The 24,348-nt window shown below is 49.1% G+C and overlaps 1 protein-coding gene across 2 annotated transcripts in view; it reads right to left on the bottom strand.

Moving 5' to 3' along the window:
- GALNT14 (polypeptide N-acetylgalactosaminyltransferase 14) overlaps positions 1-24,348 on the bottom strand; it is a 94,072-nt gene that overhangs the window by 5,726 nt on the left and 63,998 nt on the right. For both annotated transcript variants that reach the window (XM_082277003.1, XM_082277004.1), the window contains exons 5-13: positions 23,897-23,962; positions 21,872-21,993; positions 17,403-17,490; positions 16,664-16,748; positions 15,126-15,229; positions 10,616-10,742; positions 8,492-8,584; positions 7,093-7,176; positions 5,800-5,944 (exon numbers count right to left, since the gene is read on the bottom strand). In XM_082277003.1, coding sequence (XP_082133129.1) covers positions 5,800-5,944; positions 7,093-7,176; positions 8,492-8,584; positions 10,616-10,742; positions 15,126-15,229; positions 16,664-16,748; positions 17,403-17,490; positions 21,872-21,993; positions 23,897-23,962 — 914 coding nt within the window. The remainder of the gene's footprint in view (positions 1-5,799; positions 5,945-7,092; positions 7,177-8,491; positions 8,585-10,615; positions 10,743-15,125; positions 15,230-16,663; positions 16,749-17,402; positions 17,491-21,871; positions 21,994-23,896; positions 23,963-24,348) is intronic.

The raw sequence follows: 24,348 nt of genomic DNA, 5'->3' as shown, positions 1-24,348 counted from the left end.
TGAAGTGAGCAGCGGTGTTGGCAGCAGAGGGAAAGGCAGTGCTCAAACATATGGCTGCAAGGCTGGGGCTGGAAAAATGGGGCTCCTGGGAGACTTCAACCCTTTCTGAGTGCTGGAGGGGAATGTGAAGAATGGCTGCCCCACTCTCAGAGCTGGGATGCCTGCAGCTCCCCTGACTTTGAATGGTGGATGTTTTGGGTTGCATTAGCATGAGTTATTAGAGCAGGGAAATGCTTCCAGTCCTCTGGTATTTGTCACCGTCAGCAGCTCTAACTCCTCTCCTCAACTTCAAAACAGGCAGCTACAGGCATTTAACTCCTGGGAATATAAATCCCACTTTCATTCAGGTTCTTAGCCACCTGGAAGGGAAAACACGCTCTTCCATGGCAGACCCAGCTCCACAAGGACTTCACACTGTGATCCTCATACTCTATGCTTCTTAGCCCACTATTCCCCACCAGCTCATGGAAATGAAACCTGGCTTTCTGAACAGCCTACCCACAGGCCTCTCAGCAAGAGCTGCCCAGGATCTGGGCACATAACAAGCATTCATTTTCAAAGCCAAATCCATACCCAAAGGGCCTTCTGGCAACTACTTTTCTTTGTCATATGGAGCAGGGTTTACCTGATCCTACAGTGAACACGTTCCAGACATCCCAACCATGCATGCTGTCAGCTGCTGTGTAAACTACCAGCCTGGGAAATCAGGTGCCAAATTAGTCCAGCATCTGTGAAGAACCAAACCCTACGGGGCAAGCTGCAACATCTGTTCTTGGCACCCACGCTGCTACAAGATGCTTTGAAAACCTGCTTTACATTTTTAACCAATTGTTTGTCATTTTAGTTCAGGACAGGGCTGAAGCTGTGCCCACAAGGCTCCTCAGCAGCAGCCAGTTAATCCTGTAACTTGTGTGTATGTTGAATTCTCCAACTAACTTGGGCCATGGGACTTTTTTGTTTGTTTGTTTTGACATCTTAACCTTCTTCCTTCACTGAGGTTATCCCATGGAAGACTGCTCCTCCCACAGGTTCTCCATGGTTTTTTTCCAGACCAGGCTATGTTCAAGCCTCCACAATATTCACCTCCTCTCCAGGCAGGACCATCCTCTCACCCAGCAGTGGACCATGGGATAGGAAGGATGGCAGTAACCATTTTCCCTAAGCTGTTTCTCACCACAAGAAGTGAGGGCTCCAGAGCTAGATGTGCACGTCAGTTCCACAGCTGACACTGGATCCCACCCTCTTGCCCCCAGGCTGTCCTTCCACTGTCTTTATCTCAGCTGACAGATTTTCACACAGCTCATCTATCTCGGCAGAATGGCTTTTTATGGAAGCCAGTCCTGTTGAAAATATTTTATCCAGCTCTAATCATGTCTTCTTCCCTTTCAGCCCTAGATGAAAGCCAAATAAAATTATTCAGAAAATGAAGAAATCTGGGGGGGAGGAGAGGGAAGTCAGTTGAACACCACAGAATCCATGCAGGGATTTGAGTTAAAATACATACCCATGGCCAGGCAAATTTTTATCTTACCCCTTCTCTTCCCTTATTTGTCTGAGTTGGGGTATGAGTTTCTTCTTTCCTTTTTTTTTTTCCCCATGAGAACTACTTTATCTCCTAGTCCCTGGCACTGACATGGCCAGCACAGCACTAACAGCAGCAGAGCTTTGCATCATGGAGGTTGTGGTGGATGAGGCAGCCCATGGTACTCCTAAGGAGCCCTGCAAGGAGCTAGCATGGCTTCAGGGCTGCAGACTGGCCTGAGGAGACACCATCAGGCTTTAGAGCTGACCCCAGAACCAAAGAAAAACAGATACATGAGGTAAAGATCAAGATTTCCTGCCTTTTCGAAGACAAAGAAGGAGTGGTGGTGGAGCCAGGAGGAAGAGGGTGGACTTGGAGAAGAGAGCTACCAGCTGCACAGCACAACCAGCAACCCCCTTCCCCCAAAGCCTCAGGTAACACTAACCCCCTCATCTGAGGCTGGTGACTGCTTCTCAAGGCTTCAGCATCATCTGAGCCAGCACCTGTCACTGTTGCTCAGCATTATTGTGAATTGAGGAAATTATTTTCAAAAGTGACCTTTGGCTTGGCATAGCCTGGCTGGCAGATGGAGGAAGCAGCCCCTCAGCCCGGGAAGGAGCAGTCCCATGGGAGCCCAGCGTTCCGTGACAGCGAGGCCTCCGCTGCCGAGCGAGAGGTCAGCTGTACCCTAAAGCTGAGGTAGCAGCTGGAGAAAAGTGTTTCTGAAGAAGGTGCAACGATCTAATTATCCGATTATCTTCTTAAAATCACAGGGAAGGACTTCCCAAGGCACCTGAGGACACCGAAGTGCTGCCCTCACCAAAGACCCTGGGATACAACTGGCACTTCCACACATCTCAGGAGAGGGAAAGCAGAGTACGTGAGGTGCCCAGGACCACCTGGGTGCAGAGATAACACTGCTGCCCCTCTGCTCTGCTCGCTCAGCCTGGCTCCCACAGCTGCAGCCAGCCTACAGCCGAGGCAGGTCATGCCCACGGAGGAGAAGAGAGAAGGCTTTTGAGGGGAAGAAGGTCAGAAGAGAATGTTTATGGTTGAGATGTCTCAGGAGGGACTTGGGTTTGGATAGATGCTAAATGCTCTCCAAAAAAAGTGCACATCTAGTCAGCACACAGAAGACCTCAAGCCAACTGGGATGAGCATAAAAGCCATACTAGGCAGATTATCACACTGTATTTCCTTCACAAGAACAGTCAAGGACATGCCATTCAAATGCAGTGGCAGCCACTGAGCTGCAAACCCCAGGTATTTTGGGGCGCAGGCCCAGGAAACGGATGCTGCAGCCTTTCCCCTTTTTCCTTGCCTGTCTGAAAGATGCCTGAGCTTTACATTCCTCTTGCAGCAACTGCTTACATGTGTGTTATATCCAGGTAAAAGCATCTTCAAATTTTTTATCTGAAGTATGTCAGGTTTCCTGAAGCTGCTAATGACTTAAATAAATCCCAGAGTCAGATGCCTTTTCCGAACTCTATGAACTAATATCAACTGACACTTGGTTTCAAAAAAAGCCTCAACTACTCACATCTTCATTAGATAGATGAGGACAAAATTATGATCAATTATTTTCCCTCAGATGCATTTCTCTCATGAAAAACTAAATCAATCTGTTCATTTAGCAAATGAGACGCAACAAGGCATAGAGCGCCGAGGTTCCAGTGGGCAGGAGCACAGGCAGAGCCTGCTCTGCCCTGGGGATGGGCACTGCAGAAACATCTCTGCCACTCACTAACTCAGCAGCCCCCTGTGAGCCACCCCGGGGTCCTCAACCACCTCAAGATCCCTCTGAGAGACATCTCAGGGGACAGAGCCCACCCTGCCCACTGCCAGACCTGGAGAGGAAAGGGCCAAGTGGATCCCCGGGATGTGAGGACAGAGCTCTCCTACACAAAGATGAGGGGTCTTCTTGTGCCTCAGTGCCCCTTTCAGTACTTCAGGACCAACACCAGACACCACCAGGGAGGTTTTTTGAGATCTCCTAAGGGTGTAAATCTGATTTCACCGCAGAGCACCTGTCTCAATTTACCCAAACTATGGATGTAGCCAGAGGTCTCACAGCACCCTTCCCCTACACTACAGGTACAAAAACCTAAAATAAAGAGCAATTGATTGCCACCTCACAGCTCCTGTGCCTCTCTCCTTAAACCACAGTAGCTCAGATTTTCCCACACCCAGTCCCAAGATTTCATGCATGTAATGTTGGTAAAGGGCTGCCGCAGCCCAGCAGGGAGACAGCTACAGAAAGGCAATCAAAGCAACCAAATTACTGCTACTATAATAGTGATAATAAGGAATTTGGACAGCCAGGATATTTCCACGGTACTTATTGAATACCAGGAAAGCAGAGCTTTGATTTAGCTAAGCCTATTTTTCAAATAATGAAGCTTAGGGTAAACAAGACGTGACTGCAGTATGTTAAAAGTGAAGATTATTGCTCTATTCTGGTATATCAAATGCAAAACCAAGTAGCATTCAGGACTGCTGCATAATCAGTCCTACACAGCCTGGTGGTTCTAACACCCATGTCATCCACAAGTTCAGGTGGTCTTGTAGCAACTGAGTCATTAAAATATAAGTTTCTATTCACAATTGAAGTTTAAATACCCTGCTTTAATCTGAACTATTCTTCATGGGTAAAAGTAAGAGAGAACTAGCCTAAAAACAGAGAAAGATAAAAAGGAAAGGCTTTCCTCTATTCTTGCTGTGTACTGAGTGCAGCCATTCTGCAATCTGTTTGTAGTGCATTTTTCTGTTCCCTTGCAGAGTTAGTGCTGGATGTGCACAAGAAATGGAGTTGCCATCCAGTGGGAAGTGTTGACCTATTGCAAACTGCTGCAGAATCAGAACGGGAAGATGAAAAGTTTGTGGCGTGAAAAATTCCAAAAATTTACTGCACAGAAATGTCAAAACAAAATGTGTTTGGTGGGAATGAAACAATCCAATTTGTTGGCATGACATTTCTCATTTTAAAATACCACATCAAACTGGTATTTCAGAAAGACCAATACCATTTCATTTTGAAACACTAACTTGCAGCAGCATTTTTCATTCTGATTTTCCCAGGTCTTTTTTTAAAAACAGCCAATTCGTTGGAAGTTGCTATTGTCGCTAGAACACTTTTCCTTTCTTCTGCAGAGCTAGCCCTGAAAAACATGATGACCTGCTCTCATCAGCTTGCTGTTTGTGTGAAAAGTCCACGTAGCAGCAGAAGAAAGAAAAACAATTCTGGAAGCTGAAAACCAGTGAAACCCTACCAAGTGTTACCATGTGGCACTTGCAATTACATTAACTACATTTTCTGAACTGACTAATATTCAAGTAGTCATTGTTGATTTTGCCATGCTGTGAAACAGATATTAATTTCCTGCCTAGAGACAGACATGCAACTGCATTTGGAAAGAGATGCACATAATGACATGCTTTGTTTGCACACACAAATCAGGGACATTTTAAGCAGTCTCCCCAGGCTGGGCCTTTCATATGCACAGCTACCTGGTTTGAATATGTACCATGAGGGTTAAGGATGTACAAGTGGAAGCAAGCACACCACACCATTTCCCACTGAATTAATTCATGGCAACCATGGAGAAGCAAGGGATTATTATCCTCCCTGTTTTATAGATGGAAACACAGAACTTACTGACATGCCCAAAATCACAAAGGGAGCCTGAAGCAAAGGTGGGTTTTTCTGAAGCTGTCTTGGTCCAGAAACTCTGCTGCAAGGCACATGTTCTTGCTCTTGGCTCTAACATCTCCTAGGCTGTGCTTTTGAGAACATCAACTCATACAGCGCTTTCTCGTCTCAATGAGACTGAAAAAACCGAGATCATCCTCATTGAATTCTTGCTAGTTTAATGCACAATCCAACACTGAGAGAATGCAGACTATGAAGTTACAAATGCCACTGCAACTCAGTGTATTTTGGAAGAAAAAAGGCTAGGAGATGAGAGGAGGTTGTAATTCTCTTTGCCTTTGATCTGTGCAGATGAGCAGCATGTGGCGTTCCTGGGCAGCGGGAAGTGCTCAGCACAGACTCGCATGGAGCAGGACACGCTGTCCCATGGCTCCTGCACCAGTCCCTGCTGCTGCCCAGGGCCTCCACCAAGGTCAGGAGTTGCCAGGGTTTAACTACATGCTGCCTAAGGGAAGACACTGGCAGAATGGGTAAATCCTCCAACGGAGCTTTAGCAACCTTAAGAAATCATCTTGAAGCTGCCCCCATGGCTTCTTCCCATCCAGCATCACAGGGATACACATCTTACCTGTGCCTTTGGTACACTGCCCTTGCTGCTGTTGCAAGGATTTAAGCTCAGGATGGGGAGCTCTTGGTCTTCAGACTTGTGTGACTCCAGGCAGCTCTGCCTTTGCCTGATTATCCCAGTCTGATAGAGCGATTCCTCGGGAATCCTGTGGGAAGAGCATGAAAACAACATCCGTACTGCCCTGTGCACAGGGAGGCTCAGTGGGGTGAGGTTGCATCATTTCACGTCCAGAAAATGAGGGGTGGCAAGATCTACTACAATACTGAAGCACTGAGAGCAGCACACAGACTGGGACGCTGCAGAAGCAGCACTCAGAGATGGATGGCTGACCTTTATAAGAGGAAAAAATAAATAACTGCACAAGGCAAACAGAAGAGCCAGGAGCAGGCTGTGAGGAGGCTGAAGGTCAGCCTTCAGCTTACAGGAGAAGGGAACTTTATAACAAACTGTCACAGAGCCCTGGCACCGCCTGTGAATGCTGCTGTGCAATGCCACCCATGGCAAAAAAGCAAGAAAATGGCTATAAATCATCATTTTCACACAGTGATTCTGCACTCAGCTATTGCACCAGCAGGTCCGTGGAGGCATCTCTAGAACTTTACCATCCTTTCTGAGGATGGCTCCTGATAGGCACCAGGGGAATGAATGCAATAGTTTCTGGAGTAAATTGGTAACTAAAAGATATCTGTGCAAAAGCAACAATGTTTAGCAAAGCATTGGGCTAGAAGCAAGGCAGAGCCATCTGAATACAAATCATAAAATCCTAGAGTGAATGGTTTCACAACAGAGAAGCCCTGAGTGCCACAGAACAGTGTGAAAGGACTGGAAATTAGGTGCTTGTTTAGGAAGCAAGAGTCATTAAGTACCAAAACACCCCAGCAGAGGCTATGGTGCATTTTCTGCCCTGGGATACTTTTGTGAGGAAATCTCTATTTCCCTATACAGCCTGGTCCACAGCATAGGCAGGAGGATACCTAATGAATCCCCGAGAGCAAATGGGAGTAACTGGTGCTTTGTCCCTCACCAGCCCTGCAGCAAAGAGCTTAGAGGAAGCAGGCATCACAGAATATCCAGAGTTGGAAAGGACTCCCAAGGATCTCCAAATCCCTGCAGTATGTCACACTGTGAGCAAGCTGTGTTTAAAGCCAGCAAAAAATTCACTCTGCCCTTCTGTGAGGCCTGAGGGAGGGGGTGCCTATGTCTCTGGGGCAGAGGAAAGCTCTGTGGGACAGGAGGGAGGGATGGAGCATCCCACTGGCCTGCTGGAGGCAGGTGGAGATCGCACATCCATACCGAAGTTCGGGATAAACGTTTTCCAGGTACCACTTGAAGCTGTGGCATTTCAACTTCTTCCGCAGCTCCACTCTGCTCTGGACACTGTGGGAAGAAAGTATCACAGAGATACAATGGAAATGATGAAGGTGAGACCCAACACACCAAAAAGGGAGGCTGAGAGAAACTCAACAGAAATGCATAGCCAGCAAACATAAGAGCATCAGCAGCTCTGGTTTCTCTCTGTGTGAGCTTGAGCGATTGTTTGGATCTCTGTCTCTTTGGAGGTCTCACTTGGTAACACAGCATGATGACATATTGTCATTTTAACAAGGAGTCTGGAGCTGAAAAGGTTCATGGAAGAGCAGTCATTTAAAAATGATTAGCAAAAAATGTATGCTAGTATATGCAATGACCCTTACCTGAATATATTAACGTACCAGGAAATTAATATATGCTACTTGCTATTCTAAGTTACTCTTGGTTTACAGGATTATAGGAGGCCTTGATTTGCAAGAGCACCTAAACGTACTTGTAAGCCAGCAGAATTTAATCACACAGTGAAATACTTTTCTCTTTCATGAATCAGGACAAAATTTCTACTGAGGGATCATGTACAGTGACATTTTAGAAACTCCAGCTCCTCCCTGGGCCAACCTCTACCCTTGAAGCTGTTATGAGCTGGCTTTTATGGAGTAGTCAGAAGCCTCCAGTACCTCCTTTTCACATAGGTCAACTTCTCCATACCCTCCTACACTAAGCAGGACAGAGCTGTTCATTCTGTGCTGATGGACGGGAGGAGGATATATTCATTCACTGAAAACAGGGGAGTCACCAGGACTTCAACTTATTTATCCTGGAGATTGAAGAGTGGTCACAAGGAATTTGGGTTTGGATTCGGAACCCCCTGGAGTCTGAAGGAAAGAGGCAAAGAGGAGCATGTGAAAATGAGAAATACAACACAGATATTTACAGTTTTCCTGACAGGGAGGCATTTCTGGCTATCCACAGAAGGAATGGCAAACTCGCTGCACACAAAGCACTCGCGGCTTTCCAATAAAGCATCAGCAGGTCAAAAAATTGATGATTTTCCTGTCTGCCAGCTGCCACCAACACCTCTGGACTCTCTCTGCTAAACTCCGCCTTGGGATAAGTAGTTGTATGTAGTGCCAAGGGCAGGACACAGGCAGAGGGGGTTTTCCCCCACCTGGATTTGGTTTATTCACTGCAATAAACCAGCACAGCATTTAAACTGGCTGTTTATCCACCTCACCGCTGTAGCACGTGCCTGCCATTAGCATTTAATTGTTACTACAGAAACAATGCAGGCGGGTTTCCACAGCAGGGGATGTCACCGTGAGCACCCAGTGCAGCAGGCAGGGTGCAGGCAGGGCACAGGCAGCAGAGGAAGAACCCTTACTTTCCAAAAGGCCTGCCCTGGGCTGCGGGCCGGGCGGCGTAGTAGTACTGCTTGAACTCGTCCATCCACACCTCCGCCGTGCGCTTGGTGTTCCTGAGGGAGGCAACGGAACGCGCGTGAAACCCAGGGGGCCTGCGAGGTGACACTTCCCAAAACGCACCAACTGGTCCATCCTGCCCTCCTCCCCCCCCTCGGCTCGGTCTTCACCCAAGCCCGCTTTGAGCCAGCCCATCCCTCACTACTAGAGAAGGTAGTGCTTTGTTGCCAGTACCCAGGGACCAAACACATCCGGCCAAATAAAGTTCGGGTGAAGAACTCACCCTTTCAAACTCAGCTGGATGCTTTGCATCCACCAGACTCAGAACTGCATCTTCTCTTAAGCATCATCTCCAAGGCAGGAGTGCCTGGGGTTTTATTTAGTGGCTGGGATGGAGCTCTGGAAAGTGTGCCAAAGATTTGTAAATATTTCCTTTGTTTCAATCCAGAAGCTGCTTCTCCTCTCAATTTATACACTATGACATTAAGGCTGGCAGATACCCTAAGCTTAATAACACCCCAGCTCCTGATGCCTACAGGTACATTTCTCCAGACTGCTTTTCAGTTCCTTGCTGATTAATGGGCTTCTTCCTCTCTCTCTAGGGCAGTAGTCTAAGTGCTCTTGCTCAAGAGATGATTAAATCAGTGTCTACATCTGTACCTAACCTTCCCCAAAGTGCAGGGTTCCTTTGTTTGGCTTCCTGATCTCATTTGAGTTTACAAGAAACACGGGGAAAAACGCCAAGGCTCACATCCAGGCATGACACAGACGTCCCCTAAGTCCCCAGAGGCCGGTGCCTGACAAGGAGTCAGAAGAGCTGTACCCATTCGAGCTCCCCTTGCTCCTCCTGCAGGTGATGCAATGCAGGCACCACCTTTTCACTCAGGTTCGCAGCGACTGACAGTGGAGATCTTGCCACATCCCAGACCCCTCTGAAGTAGTCTGGCTTCACTACTGAAAGCAAGAGCCCTCCTAGTGATTCTCAGATTTGTGCTCTGCTCCTTGATGCCAGCAATGCCCTGTGCCCATCACTGCCATCCCCTTCCTGCTCCACACACTGTGTGGCTGGAAATCACACATTAGGTGTTCATGAGAGGTGTAATTTGCACTCCCCCTGTTCCTTGTCTCAAGGCTGAGGAAGCTGCAGAGAGCCTGGGCCAGCAGTAACTCTGGATCTTCACAAATGCTGCAGGCTCTTTCTAACAGTGGGAAGCCCACACTAAAAGGCAAGCCTGGTGTGCAAGCACTCACAGCTGCAGGCTAGCTCAGAAACAACCCTGCATTTACTCTAAGTGCCCCCAGTGCTTTTCTCTGTCATTCATTTAAGCAACAACGTTCAGCCTCAAACTCTAAAAATGGAGGATATCCTTCCTGACCTCACTGGCTGCTCTCATCACCTTTCCCATGCCTATTCCCACTTCTGGATTTCCTCCTTCTTTGCCTGATGGTTCCTGGATCTTAACACATTTCAGGCAGCCCTTCAGAACCTGATTCAGTCTATGTTCCTGTGTGTGAGGAGAAGTCCCCTTCAGCTGGCATGCCCTGGCAGTTCCTTTGGTGTCCATGCCAGTCAGGTGCAGCCCACTGCTGCCTCTGCTCAGGAAAGAGCACCAGCCTGGAGACAGAGCCACCCACTCCAGCAAGCTGTGTGGCTCCACTCCCAGAGAAGCACTGGGAACCAAATTTTCTGGTTCAGCTGAGCCATACTGAGCCCTCAGCCAAGGTCACTGGCTACTGACAGACGTTGCCGGCAGCCTGATTTCAGGTCATTATAAATGTGTTCTGATGACCTGAAGGTCTAAACCATTTTATGTCCCGGTAGCCAGCGCTCAGGGATGTGCTGGGGCCCTCCCTCCATTTCTGTGCTGATGAAAGTTACCATATAAATGTCCTATTTCTGTCACATTCTCGATGCTGGAGAAATCCTATGGGACAGTTGTATTGACTTACATTTTCTTCAGCTCAAGAAATTCCTGCCCAAGGATATTTCAAAGTTGTCCAAACAAACTTTCCTGCTTGTCTTCTCTGCTCCCCCACTCCCTACAAGGCCGTTTCACGAAAAAACAAAGCAAGTACAAACCACTTACTTAATATATGTATTGGCATTTCCCTCTGGAAAGACGTACGGATGTTTCTTCCGGAAGACATGCCCAACACGGCTGCAGGGGATGATTTCCAGGCTCCCTCCACACATCCACACCCGGAAAGAGATTTCTGTAAGAGAAGCAGCTTCAGCACTTTGTCTTTCTGTCCTAGACAAGTCTGAATCCTGGTGTTAGCTCTTACTTCATCCTCTGCAACATTAAACTAGGGTAAATCAATTACCAGACGGGCTTTCCTAGGCACAACAGCCTTAAAAGCGCATTTCAAAGCTTCTTTGCAAGCTGTTTGAAGTCAGTGCACTTGAAACCTGCCTCTAGCACAGCAGGTGCTACCACAATGGCGAGCGTGAGACGGTACGCAGGTCCCTTTTCATACATCGCAGAATCATCTTGCCAGTTCTGTGCCTCCCTTATTACTTCTGCACTGCCTGTTTCAGAGTCACTTCCCTCCAAAGGGCTGTCAAGTTCACCAGGAGAGGCTATGAATTCTCTTCATTAATGACTAAAGCTGTCATTATCAATCCACCATTGATTCTGCAAAGTGAACAGAGAGCTGTGCATCCATCACCTGCCCCAAAACGGACAGGAGCTTACCCTGCCCAGGTACTCTGGGCCTTGAGTGCCAATGCTGCAGTTAAGTAAGGCACACACCTTCACACAAGGAAAGGTCAGCGGTGGGAGGGATTATCCCAAAAATCTGGATAAGCTGTCAGTATGGGAAATGTCTCCCAGTCACTCCAAGCCGCTCTATGGCTGGCCCACAGGGCCCTTCTCTAGGAAAATGAGCCTGTGGCACAATTGACACCAGAAGTTATAAAGCTCTTGGCAGGGAGCTGGATGAGGTAGGATGGGTAAGCAGAATGGCTGATCTAATGGGTCCATCTGGTCCTGATGCTTATGAAACTATGAATCTGTAGCTCTATTGTCAGACAGTCATGCTCAGACAGAACCAGCGTGGAAAAGAAATGAAATTAAAATGAAAAGGCTTCTGCAGTTCTTCAAATCCTGTTTTATCATCCATGGACAGTGCAGAGCTATATGAAGCATGTATCTACTTCAAAACTAGTAATTCCTTTTCACATGCACACGCCCATTTAAGTACAGAGTTAAGACAGAAGAACACCTCTTGTCTTTGCCTGCTTGTGCTCCCAGCAGTCCCCTCACATATGCCAGCACTTGTCCCCAGGTCGAATGCTGGCAAGACAAGCACCTGTGGCAGGAAGGCCAACTGGGCAGTGTGGACAGGACTCCTCCTCCTCCAAGGGCAGGCACTGCTGGCTTACAAAGCTTCCATCCCTCCAAGAACAGCTCACAGCTTCACGGAGCAAAGGCAAAATGGAGCCCGGACCTCCAAAGCCCTCTCAGCAACACACAGCTCAGCCCTGAGCTGCTGCAGAGGTGGGAGCCAGGTTCATGTTGCTCCCATCCCGTTCCCAGCACACCCGCCTGCTCCTGAGCTGATGGAAATGGGAGGCTGGCACAGCTGCAAAGCCCTCTTGCCTTGATGCCTGAGTCCAAAATTCAAGGCTTTGATCCCATCCCCAACAGCTGGCCCTGGCAGCAGGGACAAGCAATGACAGGAGTGGGAAAGCTCAGCGGGGAGCAGTATTCCTTTCCAGAAATTCCCTCCCTTTCCCTTCACTGCCGTGTTTACGTGCAAGAGCTGCCAACAGCAGCTGGAGCCTCACCACTTTCCCCAGTGCTGGGTATTAAGAGGCCAATAAAACGTGCCCTTGTGCCATGTCCTGGTGCTATACTGGGAGCAACCCTAATCACAGGTGCAGGGAAATGAGATTATGGCAGGATGTGGCCACTCTGAGCTGCTGCTCTCACTGCCCCTCGCACAGGGCCGTTGCTGTCACTTGTCTGCGTGTAACAGCACTGGCCACTCTGCTGTGTCAGTCACAAGGGCACCTGATACAAGGGGACAACCAGCTGAGCAGCTGTGGAGCACAGCGTGGCTACTGCAATGTGCCTTCCCCTCCTCTGGTCCTTCTGCTCGGCCTGGGAGAAGAGCAGCTCCCTGATGTGCTAAAAGGGAAAGACTCACACCAGTCAGTCCTTGCCTGATCTTTTCAAAGCCCAGTGAAGAGGTGATCTTCGTGTATTGTGAACTGGAATGAGGACACAGTGCACAAGAGATGCTGAGGAGTCTGAGCTCTCTGCTTCAGACTAGTTGCACCCTGCAAAGCCTGATTCAGGCACAGCAGAAACAATGAAAGCACAAGTTCCCACAGGTAGGGATGATCCATGGAGCCATCCATGGCGGGTAACAAACAAGGTCTCCAGACAGGCAGCCAAGAGCAAAGTGCCCTAATGGAAGGTAAACTGAGGCACCAACTAAAGCATGGTACAGGGTAAGCTCAGAGGAGTCAGGGGAGCAGGAATCAACAGTGTCCTTCACTTGACCCTCAAGAGATGTCACCAGCGCAAGTGGCCCCTCCAAGTGACCCCCAGGAGGGGTGTGAGCACTGCATGTTGGGGTGCACTGGACTTGGCCTTCACTCAGCAAAATACCTCCAGCACTTCTTGCTGGCCTGCAAGTCCATTCTGCCATTATTCATCTACAGGGAATTCAGTAAATTTAAGAAGCAAAACACTTATGGTGTCCTCCTTCAAAGCCAAACACGCTCATTTTTGTTCTGCCTGAATCCTCCAGCCCTCTCCAGCTGCCCTGTCAGTAACATTAAAGGCAGCAGCCCTACTCCTCGGGACCAGAGTCCTGCAGCCCCTCAGGACTAAGCTACCAGGAAGAGCATGGTTCACTGCAAGCACCCAAAATGAGCAGGTCAGCTCCTGCTGTCCATTCCCTGCCCAGAGCTGACCAGGGCCAGCAGGGTGCAAAGGAGAGATGGGACACGCTGCCCTTGACTGCTGCACCTGCAGGAGATGGAGCTGTGAGCTGGGCACACTTCTGCTCCCAGGGCAATGGGCAAGACAGGCTCTGCCCTGCTGCTATGCAGGCCTGCACATTTTTGCTGCAATGTTAACCCTGATTTTGCTTTCCTTTGTCACACGAGGCCCTGGTACACCTTGCAGCACATTCAGTTCCCAGCCAGTGCACGTTTGGTCAGGCCCAGCCTCCTGGGGCACAGCACCCCTAAGGGAAACCTCTCCTCTGTAGGATGGGCCATAACCAGGCGTAAGGAGCACAGTGCCTGCCATGTCATGGGACAAGCCTGGCAAGGGACAAGCTGCCAGGATGGAGCTTCCCTCAAGAGCAGGCTGTGCTGTCACTGTTCATGTCCCAGGAGCAGCTCAGAGACAAATGATGAGCACAGACAGACAGCAGGTCAGGCACAGCATGGCAGTTCCTCTCCCCCTTTTCTCCTATCTAGTTCCCTTCTTGAGTGCTTTCTTTGGGCTTTTGATGCAGCAGGGGAGGCGGCAGGGCTGTCACTCCTCTCCCAGGTTTCCTCACAGCCACCCCACTCAGATACTTCAGGTCAGTCCAGAGGCAAGATACCCACCCACAGAGAGCAAGCATGAAAGAGTAAGATTCCTACTGCATGATATAAATAAATAAAATGTATCTAGAGGGACAAGGCACCTGAAGGAAACAACAGTGCCAGGCAGCGGATGGATTCCTGCAAGGCGGCAGCATCTGCTCCCTTGGATGACTGACAGCATCATGTTTTAGGACACAAGAGCCTTCCTTCCTGGCTAACCCCACTCCCCAGAGGTGCAAGCTATTAAAGCCAGGTTCTGATCCATCTGCCTGGCATCGAGTGCTTCCCCCTTTTCTCGTGAGTACAGTCAATTGTCCTGATCCACAGCATCTCTATGGCTTCAAAGGGAGAACAGCCCAGCCCGATCCAGCTCTGCTTGACAAGTGGACAAGGCTGTTACCTCTTTCATGTGCCCTCTCAAGTGTACTTGCAGAAGATTTCTTAATGCCCATCTTGTCCCATGATAAGGGCCAGAGTGACTGAATTTAGGTCAGCTCAACCCTTTTTTTTGGTGCAGGAGAAGTGATGGTATCACAGAGAGCCTGGCAGCAGCCACCCAGGGACACAGGAATGGATAAGCAGCTGTGTTACTTTGCTACCTGTTTGCTGCATGCAGATGGAGCTACAGGTACTCTGCAAACTCAAGGAGGCACTGATACCTCAGTTCATAGCTTGGAAATGCTGTGATTAATGGAATAAGACATATTCTTTGCTTTATTAAGGAGAAAATAAGATCAGGAAGGAATAGGAGGGTGCATGGAGTGTTCTCTCATCTGTTGGTAACACCAAAGCTGAAAACTCTGTGGTTTAGGGTATTTACCTACAGAAAATCAAAGCAGGCAGTCCCAAGTACCAACAACTGCTCACTTCCCATCATTCATGGTTGCTGGATCCCTCACTCTCCTAAGACCACAACCTATGACTGTAAATGAAGGAAACCACCCAGAGCATTCAAAGCAAAGTCCAAAATGACCTTGTATCCATCTGGCATGACTCAGAAAAGGAAGCCAATACAGCAAGGCACAGGAAGATCAAGAACAACTCACCGAAGTTCTCCCCACCCCAGATGTCCATGGCACTGTCATACTTCCCCAGGTGGTTGAACCAGGCCTTGTCGATCACAAACAGCCCCCCAGCAATGATGGGTGTCCTGCAGAAGGGACAAGAAGAGGACACCCTCTCAAGCACTGCTGTAGCACCTGGATGCATAGAAGCAGCCCTTCCCTTTGCCTCCTCTTCCATCACCAGGACATTACCTACGTATCACCTTCTCACTGAGAAAAGGACAAAACACCTCAAAATGCATCTGAGCCTTTCTTTCAGCTGCCTTGGTGTTTTGCTGTCAATCATAAATTGCCTGGCACTTAATGACTGGCTAATGCACCCGCCAGCACAACTCCTACAAGCCCAAAGTTCACAGCCCTGATTGTAGGCTTCAGAATCAAAAATGCACTTAGCACTCGGGGGTTATTCACTCAGATGGGCTTTTTGCCTGGAGCCAGCCTATTAAGAGCACCATTCCACCGGGGAGAGGAAGGCAGAGCCAATTCAGAAGGGCTTTTTAAAAGTCATCACTAGCTGTGTGATCTTTATTTCAAACTAGGGTTATTTTTCTTTCTTTGGATTAGCTAAGAAAACTGCACAGAGAAAGCCCATGGAGGAGGGGAGGGCAGACCCAGAAGATAGCTTGAGGAGACTTGCTGTTTGCTGGCACAAGTGCCATCTCCATTCAGTCGGAGACACTGTGGATGCCTCAGCATAGGCTTGGGAGGAGCTGGGGTGACTGCTGTGCCCAGGCTAATCTCCACTGTGCCCTACATTGCAGAGTGATCACGAATGCAAGGCCAGCCTTTGGGAAGCCAGTGAGAGCTCCTGTTAACAGCAGCATCCTAAGGAGAAGCAGTGCTTTTCTCCCCTGGGACCCTTCTGAGGCCTTGAGCTTCCCCCAACAGTTGGTGCCCACACCTCACACCTGGCTGGGGCTGTAGACACCACCACCAGGCTTGCTGCCAACAGCAGTTCCCAGCAGAATGAAGGACCCCCTCCATCCCACAGCATGAGGACAGATGGCATCTCCTCTCCTGTTCAACTTTGCTCCCTCTCCTGCACACCCCAATTTCTGAGGAGTCCTCAGTGAGGTCCAGAAGAGCAGTGCGGATCTGGGAAGGCTGGACTAGACACCAAGTTTATCATGAGGGCTGAGGACACTGCCTTATTTTTAAAGTGGTAGCTGACCTGAGAGAAGCAGTAGTCTACAGCACTGGGCTTTTCCCCTAACCATAATCCTTAGCACTCCCAAAACCCCAGTAACCATAAATACACCCCTTCTATCTTTGTGGCAATCTCAGGCTTCAGTATTGGAAGGTGAAGCTGCACTGCAAAACCCAGGCTAGCCAGAAGCTCGCCAGAGGCACCCGAAGTTCAGAGCAGCCCTGGAAGAAATATCACACTGCTACAGTGCATGGGGACACACATGAGGTCACATGAGAGGCCTGTCCTGCCCCACGGGGACACACATGAGGTCACATGAGAGGCCTGTCCTGCCCCACGTTAGCCAGGTGCCTCCTTCCCCCTCCTGACTTACTTAATGGGCTCGGTGGGATCAAGTCGTTTGGCTTTCTGCTCCGGGGAAAGCTGCTCCCATTTGAAATGCAGACTCCAGTCAAAACCTAAAACCAGAGTAGAGAAGTGCCATGGGGAAATTAGAAATTGATATGGATTAGGAGGCAATGCAGGCTGCAGAAGCTATGTTTGATGGAGCATTTTCCCCACTTTCAAATGACTTAAGCCACAGAGACGCAGCTCTTGGGAGAAAAGTCCAATGCCTAACATATTTTACAACTACATATGAACAAGAAACAACACATTGCATTACAATTGCAAAGTCAAGTGCTCCAAAGGCAGGAAAAGTCAGAATTAAAGCTGCAGCTGAAACCTCACTTAGTCCCCCTGTGCACACAGAAGCACGCTCTGATGGATACTGCGTGCTACAAATAGCACAGGCGTACTAATAAGCAGTACACTCGCATCCTCCAGTTGCTGCCTAGACATCCCCCATCTCCTCCTGTCACTTCCAGTGCTGCCCAGGGTGGCTTTGATGTGACCCTTCTTTCCTGCTTGACCGCCTTATCCACTGCATTCCTCAATGCAAGAGTATTCCTCACGCCACACCCACCTGTGTGTGGAGCCGCCAGCGGGAGCACCAAGCAGTGCTACTGTGCTTTTTTGTGGGGCAGCAGGAAAGAGAGGCGTGGTGCCAAGGCCAGTGCACATTCCCACCATGGAATGGATGCTCACAGGACATGCACAAAACTTGGACTCACCTCCTCTGAGGTCTGAGGAAGCTGCCACGTAGGCAAAAGTGTCCAGGTTGATGATGTCAATAACGGGGCTGACCACTCGGGTGGGATCCTGCAAAGCAGAAGCAAACAGACCCATGACTTCAGAGGGCACCACTCAAACTGGGCAAGGGACTCCAAACTCCTGGAGACACCAAGGGGCTGGAAACATTGGCGTCATTCAGGTTTGCCAGGGACAAGTGCCTATTACTGCCTCCTCCTCCTCAGGCTGTGCCTGTACCTGGCACCCAGCTGGGCTGGATGCGAAGTTCCTTCTGCCTTTTGCAAATTCACCAAAATATTCCCCTTTCACCTCCCTTAAGTACTTTTAACTGGATTTCAGAAGTCAAGTGACAAACAGACAATTGAAATGACAGAGGAAAAACACAGCCAAATAGCTTAAATATGGGTATTTTTTTTTTAATGCACCAACTATGGCAATACAGTTAGTTTTGCCAAAGGTGTGAAAGGGTTAAAAAAAAAAGACCTGACTTACTCAAAATAGTTGGTGGTGATTTAATTAACATCTTGTTATGGGCAAAGAGATTATACAAACAGTTATGAACAAAAATATCTACAGGAGGAAGAGACTCTGACAGCTTTGACTGGTCTCTTATCTCCCTTTTTCTTTTCAAAAATCCCAAACTCCAATTATAGCTCAAACTTCAAGGTTTTACCCTCGCCAGATCAAATTGTTTTTTCACAGCTATACAAAGGAAAGCATCTGAGCACACATGGGCTTGCTCTCTCACTGGGGAAAGACTTTGTTTTAGAAATTAGTCCTGACAAAGAAGTATTCAAATGCAGCTGTAGGAAGAAGCAACCAGAGGCCATGAGCTGGGAGCTGGACGAGAGCTGATTTTCCAATCGAGCATGACAAATACTTGGTATTTCCATAACAGGGTCAAGCCAGGGATCTCACCATCACTTTCTGTGAGTCAAACATCTCACTGAAAGGGCAAGGTCTGCTGTACCTCTGTACTGCATGGGGAAACACAAGTCATATCCCAGGACGATGAGCCTTTCCATCGTGGCTGCTGCACAGTGCCACGCAAGCTGCCACAGCTCAGTACAGCCAAGCATCCTTTAATTGCCTGAGGCTAGGGGAAAGGTTTTAAGCAAAGCATCTGCTTTGTGTGCTGAGCACTGCAGGGAAAGGATTGCATCCACTCATTTAAAACCTGCCCCTCAAACATCTTACCTGCAAGCACTTCTAGCTAGCTGACACTCACCCCCAATTTCAATTCCACTGCTACTCCTTGCACAGCGCAACTTCTTGAAAGAAAAAATCCCCTTCACATCTGGGCTGAGTGCATTACTGCAAAATACTAACCTTGAGCAGTGCTATCTTCTTCCTGCCTCACTTTCCCTGCCACATCCTGGGAACATTTATATTTACTCAGCTTTCATGGAGGTCTCTCTGACCCTCAAAAGAAAAGCAAGGCATGCTCAAGAGCACAGCGCTGTTGCTATGATTTATTTTGGGCTGAGCACCAAATCTTATTATAGGCAGCTTCATCTTTCTGGTTTTTTTGATACCCACCCATGCCAGGGCATGTTAATATTAACAACACCCAAACCTCCAATCCTCTTTCACAAACCTCAGAATTCATTTCTGCCATGCACTTCTCAAACACACCAATATATGCACCTAAACCAACAGGAAAAAACTCAAAAGAATGGGCCTGAAGATTACAGATATATTTCAGACTTGGAGAAGGACCTTGGCTGCAGCGTGACCCCTAGCCTCTACATCCTGACTTTGTAATGGTCATCAAAAAGGGCCACAGTTGCTTCTCTGGCCCCACAGCAGGATTAGGCAAAGACTAGGCAGGCTGCCCCTCACGTGTTCCCTTTTTCCCAGGAAAGCATCAGACTGGGGGGTATTTGAGCTGGGAGCAGGGGGTCACCATTCACTGGTTCATCCCAGTGCCATTTGCAAATCTAGTTTTGGGGCGAGCTTGTTGAGTCATACTGTAAAAATACCTCGGGATGGATAATTACATTTTTAGAAAAGTTACTCAGAGCTGCCCTGAAATGCACCATTAATGGCTTTAGAGATATTTGTTCCATAAGTAAAAACAAGAGCCCAGGCCCACACACTCCCAACCACGCTTTTGCAAACACGCTGGTGCAAGACACTGACCATCACTGCTGTTCCCTGAGACAAACACCCTCTCAGGCACAGGGCTGAGATCCTCCAGACCTTCTATCTTTCCCCCACACTCCATCACTTGCTCTTCCTGCTTGCTTCCAAATCCATATGCTGGTTACGTGCTGCCCACGCCCACCAGTGAGCATCAGCCGTGGGGGGAAAGCCATCAGCTGCTGGGAGAGCTCGAGGTGGAGCTTAAGGGGCACCTCCACAGAGGTGCACGGTGGCACACATGGGCTCTGGCACTTCCCACCATGGAAAGTGGCAGGAATAGCTGCTCTGGCTGAGAAAATAAGAGAAGCAATGCGGAGGGTGGCTGGGCTGCAGTGCAAAAGTGATGGGTGTGCTTTGAGGCACTCACCGCTCATTTGCTTGGAACTTAAACCACATTAGCTCAAAACAGACTGTTCCTGGGTGCAACAGAGTGAGAAAATGCCCTTCCGAGGCAGCTGATCCTCATGGAGCAGTTGGATAGGGAGCCCATCTCGTGAGCACAGCCTGAAGGTGGCAGCAGTAACATTTCATACACTTCACTGAGCAGTACTTCAACCCTGCTGACAAAGATGGGTATGGTGGGCCCGGGAAGGAGGAGACTGAGGACTCTGCCCTTATCCCGCAGCTTCTGTGAGCAGCTAAAAAGCAGGCAAGCGGGACCCCTCTGGCTTTGCAGGGCCCTCAACACTCTTTGTAGTACATCTCCCCTGCTGCCTGAGGCTGCAAGATACTGGGCAAGGTCAGGGCAGCACGAGCAGCACTGCAAGCTTACAGACTGCCTTACTCCCAGCTGGGGAAAGATTGAATCCAGGAGAGTTCACAGAGGTGATGTGTGCATTTGATGCTGCATTCAGACCACAAGGCACTGAAACTCCTACGGCGATGCTGCACATGGCATTCACACTCACCCACCCCATGGGTGCCGGACATGGGGCACCGTCCCAGAGCTGCATGGGACAGCAGATCTGCCAGCCCCCTTCCTGCCACCTTCACTGTCCTTCTCCTGACAAAACACATCAAAAGCTCTGCCTGGGAAAGATGCAATTGCTCTGGATACTCCTCACTGAAGAACAGCAGGGCTTTGGCAAAAAGCAAGGACGCTTGCCTTAAAAACACCCAGAGGAACAAGTGATGCTGTAAAGCTCACTAGTGAATCCCACCCTGGCCAGGCCAGCCATGAGGCTCCAGTAGGATATCCCAGCATGTGTTCTCACAGCTCTACTGGAGGCACGATCGATGATGTGAAAAGACCATTTTCATTACATTACCATCTATCAGCAGCTCTGTGGCCCAGCCTGCAAACTGAGGTTGGGACCTCTCCAGCGCTGGCTATGCTGCGAGGGCCAGCAGCACCGACTGCCCTCGCCTACAGGAAGGGACCTGACCTGGTGCTGTGCTCCCCTTCCCCCTGTCCCATTGCTGACACAGAGAGTGGATGCACAGCCCAGCCATAACAGCTGTCACATCTGCAGACGTGAAAAGCAGGATGCCCTAGATGAGGGCATCGTGAACACCAGCCAGGCAGTTTCTCCATGACCCACCACCTCAGCCTCCCCTTGCTCCTCAGCTGCCCTTATGTCAATGTAGCTCAGTAGCTATAAAATTGCTGAGTAATTAACACTAGCAATCAGGAGCCAGAGGTTTAGCAAGGGTGAACAAACAAGGCACAGCGAAGGGAAAGGATGGTGCACCTCCACCAGAGCTGAAGGCTTCAATCCCTGCACTCTGCTGCCAGCAGGTCACGGGCACCGAGCTCCCCTGACTCAAGTGACAAGGTGCAGCAGCCTCTGTGTGCACGTCTGGCAAGAGACGCGCCGCCGGAGAAAGGCGAATGTCATTGTCTGCTCCGAAATCAGCAGAATTTAAATCCTATTAAATCAATTTATTAGCACTTAATTTGCATGAAATTAAATTCGGCCCCTATTCAAGGAGCCGTCACTCCCTTAAATCATCATCACTGAGCATTTTACATAAGCCTAATTAAAATCTCTGCTGGAGCACTGCCCACATATTCCCCTATCACCACTCAACCTGTGCCTGCCAGTTAAGAGTTCCGCTGCCCCGGGAGACACCTTGTCCCACCCACCCACATGCTTCCCCAGTCACACAGACATCCCACCTGCCTCCTGAGTGGAGGAAGGCCAGAAAACACCGCTTTGTACCCCAAAGGGCCCCTCTGTACCCCTTACTTGGATGCCTGGATGCAGCTGGTTATGGCTGGATGGTCATGCCCACTAAGAGGAAGAGGAGGGAGCCATCGGCCATGCATTCCCTGAGGGTGACCCTGTCTCTCAGGAGCACTCACCTCTTTGATCCTCTGCAGCAGAGGGAGCAGCCAGTCCTTATTCACCTCACAGTGACTATCCAGGAAGGTCAGGACAGCTGCTTTTGCCGTGTCTGCTCCTCGGATTCGGGACCGGATCAGACCTGTCCAGGGACACACCACGTCAGCTGCTGCCCAGATGGCTGGGTAACACCCCCAGCCTCCTCCAGCAGGGTGTCCTGCACTCATGCTTCTCCCAGGTTTTGACCTGCCTAAATCCCACCCAGATAAAATATGGCCCAGGTTCATTGGATCCTTCCCAGTGCTGCAAGGTATGCAAACCATTTCCTAAGATCCCCAACACAAATAAATGGCTCCACCAAGGTTACTGACTTATGGCATTTATAACAATATGTAGTTCGCACAATTAGTTCTGCTGTCACCTTCTGGGACAAAACATGATTCAAAGTGCTTTCATAACCCTCTGCAGGCAACAAATCTAACACAGATGTGAGGCAGTGGGGAATGGGCCAGGGAAGTTGAGGATGGGATCACCTTGTGACAGAATTAAGCTTTTCCTAGACCACTGCCTCTTCCCTGCTGTGATCCTTTCCATGTCCCAGCGACCCTCAGATTTCTCTCCCACCCTGAGGGCACTGCTCAAAGGGAACAACATTTTCCACCCAGGAAAGAGGCTTGGCTCATCAGGGTTCTGACAGTGAACTTGGGAATCATGTGGAGATGGGAAGGGATTGCTGCACACGTTTGTGAGAAAGAAAAATGAAAAAAGAGGGAGGTCATGGAAACCACACATGGATTTCACACAAGACTTTGGCAAGACCACTGCTCTTAAAGATGCCCTGTTCCTACTTACGCAGGAGCTAACCAGCTTTCCAACACTTTTCCTGCCTGAAGTGGTTGCTCAAGGGAACCATGAAAGGAGATGGTTTGTTGGCAAACAAGAAAAGACACAGGTGACTCAAGGGGAGCAGAACTTCTTTATGAAGCCGAAACAGTGGCAATACAAGGGGACATAAAGGCAGATAAAGAGAGACAGAAGGATTTTAGGGAGCAGCACACATCAGGACTGTGCAGGAGGTCACTGACTTTCATATTAAAATTCCCTAGGGGAAAGGGGTTAAGGAACAGCCTCCAAGCATTTGCCCTTCCCAAATCCTGGCAGCCCCTGAGGGATACAGTTTAAGAGATGTATTCAGCAAGGTAAGGTTGAGTTCCCACATTCTGACTGATTTACAGAGCACCAATAACTGCAGGTCTATCAGCTGCTGGAGATGAGCACACACATACCCCCATAACACACGAGAGAAAGGTGAGAAGGAGGTGCAGGTCTGTGGAGATCTCCCTTACTGTCCTGCCAAAGCAGGAATGTCTCTTACACCCATGGGGCCTGATGCCACCCTGTCACCATACCTGCAGAGCTGAAACCCTCTGCAGAAAGAATCCACAGAGAAAAAAACCTTCTCCACTCCTCAGTCTCCTCAACCCAACACTGACCTGGACTCACAGCTTGAATCTGCAGCATGAAAACACTTCTTTGTTTTTAGTTCTCCTAATACTGTAAAGCAGGATTTGAAACACACATTCAGACTATGGGGAATGGGAAGATGTCTCAAAAGGTTGCCAGCAGCATCCCAGTAGGACACACATTCATCCTCCATACAGCCCTTCTTAATCTCTCAAATATAATTAATTATTAAAAAAAAAAAAAAATCCCACAGAAGCAGCAGGAGCAGATCTTCTCTCTTTCATTAGAGCAAACATCTTTACAAATAAGACCCCAGGCTTTGTTTTGCCTGTTCTAATTTTCTGGCTAATAAGCTACAGCTGAGCCTCACTGGATATCTTAATAGTCCCATCTTTTTCAGCGAGAGAGGGGAGATCCATTTCAAATCCCAGCCCTTCATCACATTTCCTTTTATCAAGGCCATCCTTACTCCCAGGAGCCACTGACCTCCTTGCTGACCACTCCATGGAGGTTCCCCCAAGCTCCATCACTCTCACACTTCCCAAAATCTGCGTTTCCCCATGTGGGCAGGTAGCTCTTACCTTCCCGCCGTCCATTCCGCAAGCACTTCACCTTGGGGAGCTGGCCCAGCAAGCGGCAGTCATCAGCTTGGGAGACACAAAGGGAGGACAAGTCAGCCCTCACGGTGGCTCTGGCAGCAGAAATGGGGACTCCTAGGAGAGACTGGGTGCAGGGAGAGGTCCCTGTCCTTGGCTGGCTGATGGCTTGTTAGGGCAATGGCACTGCTGGGTCACGACAGCCTTACCCCTCAGCTCATGCAGCATAAATTGGGCCTGGCACAGCAGCAGTTTTCATAAAACTAGTGTAAATTCAGCAGATTTACACTGAGAGCAGCTGAATTATGCTCTAAAATCAGCATAGAAAAGTTGTGGTTCGGGTCAGAATCTAAATTTTTGCACATTAATGCAAATGACTATTTTTGGTAGCTGCAAAGCAACGCACAAGCTGTTGATGCGTGTCTGCCTGGCAGGGC

This window comes from Coloeus monedula, assembly GCF_965178545.1.
Source record: "Coloeus monedula genome assembly, chromosome: 2".
NCBI lineage: Eukaryota > Metazoa > Chordata > Aves > Passeriformes > Corvidae > Coloeus > Coloeus monedula.
Note: the sequence above shows the minus strand (reverse complement) of the source record. Positions and strands in the feature narration are given on the sequence as shown.